This window comes from Salmo trutta, chromosome 14 (assembly GCF_901001165.1).
Source record: "Salmo trutta chromosome 14, fSalTru1.1, whole genome shotgun sequence".
Lineage (NCBI taxonomy): Eukaryota > Metazoa > Chordata > Actinopteri > Salmoniformes > Salmonidae > Salmo > Salmo trutta.
Window position 1 is genome coordinate 54,311,626 of NC_042970.1, and position 13,191 is coordinate 54,324,816.

General features: G+C 42.8%; 1 protein-coding gene across 3 annotated transcripts in view; it reads left to right on the forward strand.

Annotated features, from left to right (window-relative positions):
* LOC115208388 (serine/threonine-protein phosphatase 4 regulatory subunit 1) overlaps window positions 1-13,191 on the forward strand; it is a 56,394-nt gene that overhangs the window by 5,822 nt on the left and 37,381 nt on the right. For all 3 annotated transcript variants that reach the window (XM_029776412.1, XM_029776414.1, XM_029776413.1), the window contains exons 8-11: window positions 530-595; window positions 1,145-1,303; window positions 1,521-1,645; window positions 1,817-2,307. In XM_029776412.1, the coding sequence (XP_029632272.1) occupies window positions 530-595; window positions 1,145-1,303; window positions 1,521-1,645; window positions 1,817-2,307 (841 nt within the window). The remainder of the gene's footprint in view (window positions 1-529; window positions 596-1,144; window positions 1,304-1,520; window positions 1,646-1,816; window positions 2,308-13,191) is intronic.

Sequence of the window (13,191 nt, forward strand, 5' to 3'; positions counted from 1 at the left end):
TCTCTGTATGCAACTTGAACCCGCAGAAAACATGCTCCCACATTAGATCACACTTTTGACAATAAACATTGCACACTGTTTATGGTAGTTGCTAAGGGATTGTGTTTCCCATCTCGATTCATCCAACATTTTCACAAACTGAATCATTGCAGTTGCCCAAGAATGTGTTTTGTGATTCAGTATGAAGGCCTACAGTAATGTTGTTTTCTGTTTGGAATTTTAATCCTCTCGTGAAGTTGGTGCCAGTTAGGGAAGGTGTATTTGGGAGTAGGAAAGGGAGGATTTTATTTGAACCCCTGTGGATTTCCTTGAGCTTGTGATGACTGTAATGTGTCTCAAAGACTGTGTCCCAATGATGCCCACTTTGTACTGTTGTGTTGGAATAAATAGTCTGTAAGACTGACATGCATAAACATTTTTATTGGATAAAACATTCAGCAAAACATTTCTGGTACTCCAGAATTTGTGAGCCACAAAAAGGTTACATGAACCACTTAAAATATATATTTTTTTTACTCTTTTCCTTCAGGTTTGTGCAGCCAATTTCGGAGAGTTCTGTTCCATTGTGGGTCAGGATGCCACAGAGAAACTACTGGTGAGAAACATTTGGGAAAAAATGTCACAAATGTTTATTTCCTCCTCACAATCTCAAAGATATGTACATGTCTATCATTACACAACATACTGTTGTGGTACTGGTCGTAAATGACTGGTGGTTTTAACCACCATTGTGTTTTTCACATTCCTTAAAGGAAAATTCCACCCAAAAACTATTTTGGTATTTGTTTCATTAGCCTGTTGTTGAGCATAGTCCCAAAATGTTTTTCTTATGTTAACAATGGCCTAATGAAAGAAATACCAATAGTTTTTCCTTTAACATATGTTCATTGGGACACATCGTAGCAAAAAGTTAACAGGTAAAATATCTTTGAATTTCACTCCGTTTAGGATTGTTTTCTTCCATTTCGTACCTAATGAACATAATCATGTAGTTAGGGAACTGGGGTATATTCATTAAGAGCCAAATGGAAGCCAACTGGATGAAACGGGGAGGGATCTACCTGAATTTGACCAATGAGAAACGTTTTTGCTACAGTCTCCACTAATGAATGCATCCTTGGTAATCATTCTCTTCTGTCACCAGATGTCCAAGTTCTTTGACCTGTGCTCGGATAGCCTGTGGGGCATCCGGAAGGCGTGTGCAGAGTGCTTCATGATCGTCTCCAACTCCACCTCCCCAGGAGTGCGACGCACTAAACTGTCCCCCCTCTTCATCAGCCTCATCAGTGACCAGTCTCGCTGGGTAAGAGCCTACGCCAGACGCGCACATATAAACACCATACTATTCTGGTGATATTTGTATGAAAGATATTTTCTGCGAGAATGGCCTTAAATTACAATGATAAGTAATTGTCTTGATAATGAATTGATGGTGAACATCATAGAGATGCATATTAATTATGTGTGTGTTACAATGTTCTATTAAATGATGTGGTAAACATACTCTCTTGACCCTCCAGGTGCGTCAGGCTGCCTTTCAGTCTCTGGGACGCTTCATCTCCACCTTTGCCAACCCCTCCAGCACAGGCCTCTACTTCAAAGAGGACGGTACACTACTGGAGGTCCCCAGGTGTCCCTTTGACAGGTTAGGACCCACACACTGTCACCGTTTGACTTGGGGCCAAAAACAATATTCAAAATGGACCATATTAGTAAAATGTAACAAAACTCGTAGTGATTTAAAAAAATATTTAAAACAATGTTTGTAATTGAAGAGGGAAATAAAGGGGTCTCTCTGGTTGGCTCTCTGTTGCAGAGAGTCCCCCCTCAGTATCGAGTCCTCCATGCGCTGCTCCTTCAACGGCCCCACAGAGAGACCCTCGCACCCACCCATCAACCAAGATGGCCGCTCCACCCCAACTCTAGAATGCATGTCCGGGGGAGACAGTGGCAGCGACTACACAAACACTCCTCCCCGAGACCGACACGAAGGCCTGGAATGCAACAACAACCCTCCCACAAACAACGAGGAGACGGAACAAACGGACGAGAATTTTAACTCTTTCCACTACTGGAGGCCTCCGTTACCAGATATCAGCGAGGAGCTGGAGATGCTGAAGGATCAGGTTCCTCTGCAGAAACAGACTGGGGGAATAAAAGAGGGAGAGAAGGAGGAGATGGTTGTGCTAGAAGATGGGGAGATGGAGGCAAAGGAGGAGATGGCTGGTCTGGAGCCAGTCACCAGCTCTCAGATCAAGAAGGTGTTGGACTGCCTCCAGCCCCACATGGATGACCCCGATGCACAAGGTGAGGGTTGAGGAAAGCATCTCTTCAAAGGTTTTTAATAAAGTAATTTTTTCATTATAATTAGTGCAGTAATTTAGAACAAAGTGTTTTATGGTGACACAATGGGCTGGATATCATCCAACCATCACAGCATTATTTGACTCAGTGAACTTAGTGGAACTGACAGCAATTTAGCAACATAAAATCATATACACCCCCAGGAAGAATGACCCCTTTAAATAATTTTTGAAGCAAGCACTTAAATATTGACATTTTCAGGTTTTCATACGATCATCGATTGTTTGGAAATGTAGAGTAAGGCATTTGTGAAAATTCTATAGCAATAGAGTGGGAGAGTGGCCGTGCGTTTGGACAGTTGATAGACACTGCAGTAAATAAAAACGTGTCAGTCTTGTCCAGGACCGGACTCTACACAGACCTGTATGCAAATAAGCCATACGGGCCTGCCATCATTCTCTTTGAACTGGACTGCGTGTTTACGGGCAGTAACAACAGCACGACTTTAGATCGTTAGAAAGCATTTGCCAAAAGCAACAAATACACCTGAAAGGATTTCTGCAAATATGTATATACCACAGGAGTCCTCCTACATTTAGGAACTTTACAGTCCTGTTGACCAAACCACCATGAACAGGTAGGCTCTCTTCCCACTCAGTTGCTTATGCACATCAACAACTATCAATTCAATTTATTTATAAAGCCCTTTTTACATCAGCTGATGTCAAAGTGCTATACAGAAACCCAGCCTAAAACCCCAAACGGCAAGCAAGCAATGCAGATGTAGAAGCATGGTGGCTAGGAAAAACTCTATAGCAAAGCATGAATCTAGGAAGAAACCTAGAGAGGAACCAGGCTCTGAGGGGTGGCCAGTCCTCTTCTGGCTATGCCAAGTGGAGATAAGAGTACATGGCCATTAACCTGTTGAGGACAGACGTTCCGCTAGCGGAACCCCGTTCCGCCTGCGGAACCCCTAGCCAACAGCCAATGGCATCGCACGGCGCGAAATACAAAACCAACTAAAATACCACAATTCAGTTTTCTCAAACAATCAACTATTTTACACCATTTTAAAGATGACTCGTTAATCTAACCACATTGTCCGATTTCAAAAAGGCTTTACAGCGAAAGCAAAACATTAGATTATGTTAGGAGAGTACATAGACACAAATAATCACACAGCCGTTTTCCAAGCAAGCATATATGTCACATAAACCCAAACCACAGCTAAATGCAGCACTAACCTTTGATCTTCATCAGATGACACTCCTGGGACATTACGTTATACAATACATGCATGTTTTGTTCAATCAAGTTCATATTTATATCAAAAACCAGCTTTTTACATTAGCATGTGATGTTCAGAACTAGCATACCCACCGCAAACTTCCGGTGAATTTACTAAATTACTCATGATAAACATTCACAAAATACGTAACAATTATTTTAAGAATTATAGATACAGAACTCCTTTATACAATCGCGGTGTCAGATTTTAAAATAGCTTTTCGGTGAAAGCACATTTTGCAATATTCTGAGTACATAGCTCGGCCATCACGGCTAGCTATTTTGACACCCACCAAGTTTGGGACAACCTAAACTCAGAATTACTATTAGAAAAATTGGATTACCTTTGCTGTTCTTCGTCAGAATGCACTCCCAGGACTTCTACTTCAACAACAAATGTTGTTTTGGCTCCAAATAATCCATAGTTATATTCAAATAGCTCCGTTTTGTTCGTGCGTTCAGGTCACTATCCGAAGGGTGACGTGCGAGGGCATTTCGTGACAAAAAAATTCAAAAAATTCCATGTCCTTACTTAGAAGCATGTCAAACGCTGTTTAAAATCAATTTTTATGCTATTTTTCTCGTAAAATAGCGATAATATTCCAACCGGGCAATGTTGTATTCATTCAAAGGCTGAAAGAAAAAAATGGAGTAGTCTCGTGACCGCGCATCTCCAGTCTCACTGTCCCCAGGCTGACCACTTACAAATTCTGCTGCTGTTCTTTGCCCAGAGACAGCAGACACCCCATTCCGCTTTCTGGCGGCTTTAGCGAGCCAATGGAAGCCTTAGAAAATGTCACGTTACAGCACAGATGCTGTATTTTCGATAGAGATGCAACAGAAGGACAACAAATTGTCAGACAGGGCACTTCCTGTATGGAATCTTCTCAGGTTTTGGCCTGCCATATGAGTTCTGTTATACTCACAGACACCATTCAAACAGTTTTAGAAACTTTAGTGTTTTCTATCCATATCTATCTATCTAATTAAATGCATATTCTAGTTTCTGGGCAGGAGTAGTAACCAGATTATATCGGGTACGTTTTTTATCCGGCCGTGAAAATGCTGCCCCCTATCCCAAAGAAGTTAAGGCCAGATTGTTCTTCTAGATGTTCAAACGTTCATAGCTGACCAGCAGGGTCAAATAATCAGTGGTTGTAGAGAGTGCAACAGGTCAGTACCTCAGGAGTAAATGTCAGTTGGCTTTTCATAGCTGAGCATTCAGAGTTAGCATAGATACTGGAGGCTGAGATAGATACTGGAGGCTGAGATGGGTGGGTTGGGGGACACTGGGTCCGATGATATCCTGCCTGGTTGACCCTGTCCGGGGGTATAACCCCACCCACTTTGCCAAAGCAGAGCCTCCGCGCCACTAGAGGGATATCAACAGACCAACTTACTAACCTGAGACAAGGCTGAGTGTAGCCCACAAATCTCCACCGCACGAGCCCGAGGGGACGTAACACCGGACAGGAAGATCCCGTCTGTGACTCAACCCACTCAAGTGACGCACCCCTCCTAGGGACGGCATGGAAGAGCATGAAACGTTCTTGATATGTTTATGTCAAAAGAGAGATCAGGGTCCAGAGTAACGTGGAGGGCCTTTTAGTTTTTTTGAGACGACTGTACAACCTTCAAGATTAATTGTCAGATCCAACAGCAGACCTCTGTTTCTTGGGACCTAGAACTAGCATCTGTTTTGTCCGAGTTTAAAAGTAAAACATTTGCCGCCATCCACTTCCTTGTCTGAAACACAGGCAATTTTGGGGCTTCACCATGTTTCATTGAAATGTAAAGCTGTGTGTCATCTGCATAGCAGTGAAAGTTGACATTGTGTTTCCGAATGACATCACCAAGAGGTAGAATATATAGTGAAAATAGTATTGCCACTAAAATGGAACCTTGAGGAACGCCGACACGTACTATTGATTTGTCAGAGGACAAACCATCCAGAGATGAACTGACATCTTTGCGACAGATAATATCTAAACCAGGCAAGAACTTGTCCGTGTAGACCAATTATGGATCTCTCCAACAGAATGTGGTGATCGATGGTCAAACGCAGCACTAAGGTCTGGAGCATGAGGACAGATATAGAGCCTTGGTGTGACACCATTAAAAGGTTATTTACCACCACCTAGTGCTCAGTGCTATGATGGGGTCTAAAACCAGACTGAAACATTTTGTATACATTGTCTTCAGGAAGGCAGCGAGTTGCTGTACAACAACTTTTTTTCAAAAATATTTTAAAGGGATGGGAAATTCGATAGGTAGATTTTTTTTTTACATTTTCCAGGTCAAGGTTTTGCCTTTTTAAGAGAGGCCTTATTACTGTCACTTTTAGTGAGTTTGGTACACATCAGGTCGATAGGGAGCCATTTATTATGTTCCACATAGGAGGGCCAACCACAGGAAGTAGCTCTTTCAGTAGTTAGGTTAGAATAGGGTCCAGTATACAGCTTGAGGATTTATAGGCCATTACCATTTTCATGAATGTGTCAAGAGATACAGGATAAAACAATTTGAGTGTCTCCATTTGTCCTGGCAGTTCTGTGCAGCCTCAGGACAACTGAGCTTTGGAGAAGTATGCAGATTCGAAGAGTAGTCATTAATTCATGATCTTTTCATCAAAGAAGTTCATGAATTCATCACTGCTGGAGTGAAAGCCATCCTCTCATTGAATGCTGCTTTTTAGTTCAGTTTGCGACAGTATCGAAAATACATTTTTGATTGTTCTTATTCTCCTCAATTAGTTTGGAAAAATATGATCAAGCAGCAGTGAGGGCTTTGATATTGCACGGTACTGGTCTTGCCAAGCTAGTCGGTAGACTTCCAGTTTGGTGTAGTGCCATTTCCGTTCAAATTTTCTGGATGCTTGCTTCATGGCTCAGGGAGGTATTTTCTGCATAATTTTTAGGGGTGCGATTGCGTCTAGGGTATTACGCAAGGTTAAATTTAGATCCTCGGTTAGGTGGTTAACCGATTTTGTACTCCGACGTCCTTGGGTCTGGAAGGGCATCTATGAATCTTTGGGTTGTCCGAGAATTCATACCACGGCTTTTGATAATCCTTGGTTGGGGTCTGAGCAGATTATTTGTTGCGATTTCAAACGTAATAAAATTGTGGTCCGATATTTCAGGATTATGAGGAAAAACATTAAGATCCACTATTTATTCCACGGGACAAAACTAGACCGGGGTATGACTGTGGCAATGACTAGGTCCGGAGACATGTTGGACAAAACCTACGATGATGGCTCCGAAAGCCTTTTGGAGTGGGTCTGTGGACTTTTCCATGTGAATATTAAGGTCACCAAAATTTGAATTATCTGCCATGACTACAAGGTCCAATTAGCAATTCAGGGAACTCCGTGTGGAACGATGTATACGGTTGAGGAGGCCTATAAACAGTAGCTATAAAAAGTGATTAAGTAGGCTGCATAGTTTGACTAGAAGCTCAAGACGAAAACGCAGTATTCTTTGGAGGGGTAAATTAAAATGTGCAACACCTCCGCCTTTGCGTGATGCGTGGGGGATGGTCACTAGTGTAACCAGGAGGAGAGGCCTCATTTAACACAGTAAATTCATCAGGTTTGAGCCATGTTTCAGTGAGGCCAATCACATCAAGTTTATGATTAGTTCATTAACTGACTACCTTGGAAGTGAGGGATCTAACATTCCGGTTGACTGCCTTGGAAGTGAGGGATCTAACGCACCGGTTGAGCATGCCAACAACATTTCTTTCCAGAAGCCTTGAGAAGATTGTCCGGCTGCAGGGACTTTGCAGGGGATTTATACTACTGTCTGTACTTACTGGTGGCACAGATGCTGTTTCATCCTTTCCTACACTTAAATTGCCCTTGCCTAACGATTTCATCTGAAGCTGTGCTTGCAACACGGCTATCCTCACTGTAAGGTGATAGTTCTCATGTATGTTATGAGTACAGTGACTGCAATTATATGTTAATGTTACTACTTAGCTTTTTCGGCTGATGGAGGTCCTGTAGAACCATGTTCAGATAAAGCGTCCGAGGTGTAAAAGTTGAATTAAATAATTTGTGCTAAGGAAAAAACTAAGACGTTGGTAAATCTATTTAAAATTAAAAACCGAAAAGTTTGGCAGATAGCCAAGTTGCAACAAACAACACAGCAGCACGGAGACAAGTCCGGAAGTTCACAAGTGTTAGCCAGAGCGAGATGAGCTAAAATCTACTGAGGGAACAGTAGATGAACCCTCAAACCTTTTTAGCTTATAGTTGGCTGTCAAAATTGGACTGATAAACGTTGGGGAAAAGTAGCCTGCTCGCCCTTCTGCAGCTTGCCTGCTAATGCATACTTGTCCCAAGCCACATTTTGACAACTTAATGAAAACTTGCCAGCCTACCCTCCCATTTGATCAAATGCCAAATACATTTGATTGACAACTAAGAGATATATAACAGTCCAAGTTTAGCATAGCTAGCTAGCTAAGTGATTCACATTTCTTGCTAGTGTAACAAACCGGCTCATAGCCCGTAACAAAGAGAGACAATGTGGAGATCAAGGAATAAAACATTAACTAAAGTAAACTATATACAATTAAACAATGGTGTGTGTAAGTGAGTGGTTGTGTGCATAGTTGGTGATAATGAGGGGTGTTGAGGTGCAAAAACAAGCCAGAAACAACCGCAACCAAAAAAAAGTGTCTGCATGGAGAGTCTCCTCAATGAATGGGGGAAAGGTGTACTTATCCCCGGGACACACCTGAGTCCAGGTGTCCCATTTCGCTGACGACCCTCCCAGCTCCGCCCACCAACATCCTAATAAGGAAAACAAGACAAACAACCAAAATACTGTCCTGGTTAACACTATCCCACTGCTCCAGCCAACCTCGTCCTCTCCAGACCTCAGCAACCTTTGCGCACATGAAGCAACCTTTAAGAGTCAAGAAGAACGAGGACAGCAGGGAACAGGACAATACAAAAATAAACAGTGGTCTGTCATGTGGACGACACACGTGCTCGGGGACCACCTATATGAGAATGCTTGTCCACCAATCAATAGGACCAGATGCGTTCAGGAACAGGGCGCACGAGAGAGCGAGTCAGCAAAGACATTATCAGACCCCCTGCACAGGTAATAACCAATCATTCCCAAGAAACGCATCAGTTCCTTTTTAGTAGTTGGTGGTGGAAAAGCATCAATAACTACCACTTTAGCCCGAACAGAATGCACTTCACCCTGCCCAACCACCTTACCAAGGTACGTAACGGTTGCCTGAGCAAACTCACATTTAGCCAGATCGATAGTGAGGCGACCCGCATCCAGGCAGTCAAACAAGGCTTGAATACGGGACAGATGCTCCTCCCAGCTATCTGCATAAACCATTATATAGTCCAGAAACCAGCACAACCGACCAGACAACCCTATTCATAAGGTGTTGAAAAGAGGCGTGTGCATTACGCAGGCCGAAAGTCCTAACTGAATAAGAGTACAGACTGGAGGTGGTAGTAAAGGCAGAGATTTCACGTGCCTACTCATCAGTGGCACCTGCCAATAGCCCTTTAACAGGTCAGACTTGCTCAAACTTTGTTTCTCCAACCTGATCAATGCAGTCCTCCATCCGAGGAAGAGGAAATTAATCTGCAAAGCCACTTGTGAGTCAAAACATACTCATCCGCCAAAACCGCAGCTTCAGACAGTCTTCACTTTTCGTTCATTAATGTATGTGGCTATACGATCAGGGATTGTCCTTAAATTGTTCTAGCGTAATCAGATCACACAGCCCCTGGAAAGTCGTAACCGCAGAGGTAGAACACCAGCGATTAAACTGAAGATATCTCTCACGCAAACTCAACATCAGTCTAACAGCTTTTTGTAAGGTTCTATATCGTTGACGGTAAGCCACAAGAACAAATTCATAAATCTGTAACAGCCATTCTAACCTTATCATAGCTGACACTGTTGGCTACACCAAGAGCTGAATATGATTCCTGCCCTTTACTTGTCAACACACTGCAACATTAAAGTACGATCAGAATCAGGCCAACTCCTAGCGTCAGCAACACGCTCAACCAACGAAAATAACATCTCAGGTTCCTTATAAAATTTTGGCAACAACCGTAACTTTACAACATTATGAAAATTGTCCGGGGCACTACCGAGAGAGGAGCGACCCCCCCCCCCCCCCCCCCTTAGGTAAATGTTGGTCTCTTTCCCAGAACAAACTCTCCCAAGGGCTTTCTTTCCCTAACCAATTCTAACTGCTCGTTGCAGCTTGATTTTAGTATACTCCAAATCCTGTTTAAATTCCAATTCCTTTTCATACTTAACACGATCATGCTCACTATCATGCTCCAGCTTAACACGATCGTGCTCTAGCTGTAACAGAAGCAGTTCTTTCTGCTGTTAAAAAGAGTACTAGTGCTAACAGTCGGCGCGGACATTCTAACAAAAGGTGGCGTGTCCTCGGCAGAGGCTGCCCTAGTGGTAACTATTTGTATACCACTCTCCATCAGATTGGCCTTCAATAGCAACCTAACATATATTTTTTTAGACGTTTCTCACTAATTTCAACCTGGTAGTGTTCAGCGATCTTCAACAGCTGTTTTAGTACATTATTATAACAGTTCTGCTGTTGGAACGCAAATGAACTAGTCTACATTAGACGCCATAGTCACAAGTAACTACTAAAAATAATCTCTCTCTTCCCCTCTGCTGAGCACACCAGACCACAACAAGAGAAATGCCAATCACGCTGGGCACCACAGGAGAAATATGATACATAAGGAGCTTCCCCAAATCCTACAACAACTCAACCCTAGTCTTCGTGCGGATTCGTGGTGGGTAATTACGCACTGTACCCCACTGGCATGGGGGGGAAAAATCAGCACGCTGGCGGATTCCCCCAAGCCACAGATGTGCCCCCGAGACAACTGCTCAGTCCATGGACACCACACAAAAATAACAACCATGCCCAACGTATTCTAAAGTGAAACCTGTCACTAAGCCTAACAGCGGAAAAGTAAGGCTCTACCTCCGGGTAGCAAATGGCACTACGCTACCCAAATCTCCCACTGAGGTACACAGACGATTGCAGGTAGAGCAAGAGTTTCCAGCCTGGGCAGGGGCCTGAAAACTAACCAATGTTACACTCTTCCAACGTAGCACACAACCAGCCATCCACCGCAGTGGAAATTTTAACAAAGGCAACCAACACAGCGCAACTCAAAAAAAAATAAAAGATGCAAACAAAGCACCTAACTCCAGTTTTTCTCCCAAACAAAATACACTTACCAGTTAGCTTAACAACACTAGGATTAGGCCTACTGGCATACTTTTTCATGCAACGCACCATTTGAAGATGTAACCGGACTACCAAAGTCACTGATATGTCTCCAAGGCACTATACCGAACACTTAAGACTATGCGGTGAATACCAACCAATGCACATCCCAAATAGCATTAACCCATCATAATGCAACAAAATACTATCCACCAAAATGTCTAGGAACCAACCTTATAATCCCAGATGAGCCCCCAAAACAAATTAGATGATCGTGGACTTCAGGAAACAGCAGAGGGAGCAGCCCCCTATCTACATTGATGGGACAGTAGTGGAGAGGGTGGAGAGAGTTTTAAGTTCCTCGGCGTACACATCACGGACAAACTGAAATGGTCCACCCACACAGACAGCGTGGTGAAGAAGGCGCAGCAGCACCTCTTCAAGCTCAGGAGGCTGAAGAAATTCGGCTTGTCACCAAAAACACTCAAAAACTTTTACAGATGCACAATCGAGAGCATCCTGTCGGGCTGTATCACGGCCTGGTACGACAGCTGCTCTGCCCATAACTGGAAGGCTCTCCAGAGGGTAGTGAGGTCTGCACAACGCATCACCGGGTGCAAACTTTCTGCCCTCCAGGACACCTACACCACCCGATGTCACAGGAAGGCCAAAAAGATCATCAAGGACAACAACCACCCGAGCCACTGCCTGTTCACCCCGCTAACATCCAAAAGGCGAGGTCAGTACAGGTGCATCAAAGCGGGGACCGAGAGACTGAAAAACAGCTTCTATCTCAAGGCCATCAGACTGTTAAACAGCCATCACTAACATTGAGTGGCTGCTACCAACATACTGACTCAACTCCAGCCACTTTAATAACGGAAAAAGTTATGTAATCAATTTATCACTAGCCACTTTATATTATATCATGTTTACGTACCCTACATTACTCATCTCATATGTATATACTGTACGCAATACCATCTACTGCATCTTGATGTAATTAAATGTATCACTAGCCACTTTAAACAATGCAACTTTAATGTTTACATACCCTACATTACTCATCTCATATGTATATACTGTACTCTATACCATCCACTGCATCTTGCCTATGCCTTTCGGCCATCACTCATTTATATATTTGTATGTACATATTCTTATTCATTCCTTTACACTTGTGTGTATAAGGTAGTTGTTGTGAAATTGTTATATTACTTGTTAGATATTACTGCATGGTTGGAAGTAGAAGCACAAGCATTTCGCTACACTTGCATTAACACCTGCTCACCATGTGTATGTGACAAATAAATTTGATTTGATTTGACTTGTCACGAACCGGCTCGTAGCCCATAACACAGAGGGAGACAACAAGGAGATCAAGGAATAACAAAAATATTTATTAACTGAAGTAAACTACATACAATGATGTGTGTAATCAGTAGTGTAAATGAGTGGTTGTGTGCATAGTTGGTGATAAGGAGGGGTGTTGTGAGGTGCCAAAACAAACAAGCCACAAACTGCCACAACCAAAAATAACAGTGTGTCTGCGTGGAGTGTCTCCTCAATGAATGGGGGATAGATGTATTTATCCACGTGGCACACCTGAGCCCAGGTGTGTCCCATTTCGCTGACGATCCTCCCAGCTCCGCCCACCGACATCCTATTAAGGAAAACAAGAGCAAAGAGAGAATTTGACTGACAGAGTGGGAGGGTTGTCACACCAGCTAACCAAATAACACTTGCATCTCTAGCTTTAGCCACCGAAAAACAATATGGGGGATAAAGTCGACCACTCACTAGCTTAGCTAGCTAACGTTAGGCTCTGTGTTTCTAGCTTGCTAAATAAATAGATACATAAATTGATTAAACTAGCCTATTTGCCATATGATTAACTTGTGGTTAATCCCCTTGCTAGTTTGATTGTATTGACATTTCCAGCCTTAGTTACATTTCTCCGTTTTTGTGCAAAACATTGAGCCATTGAAACTAAAACAGTGCATCCCGAAGGGCTGGAGGCAGCAAAAAATGGACTAGGCCAGCTGTGATTTACAACCTGATAGCAATATTTGTTGGACAACCAAGAAAAGTATTGGCGAATTAACTATATTAATCATGCGTTGAACTGCATCCATCTATTCTGCCAACAATGCATTATTTTACCTCATTTGAAATTTTTGTCAAATATAACCTATTTAATTACCTCTTATGAAGTTGGTTTTGTAGCATAAACTGGGAATTTTATGGTTTTGCCTAATATTATGATTGTCTGTTTGTCCTCTATCTGCAAAGTAGCTGTCAGTTCCACTTTTAATAGTGTGTACATTTGACCTGTGT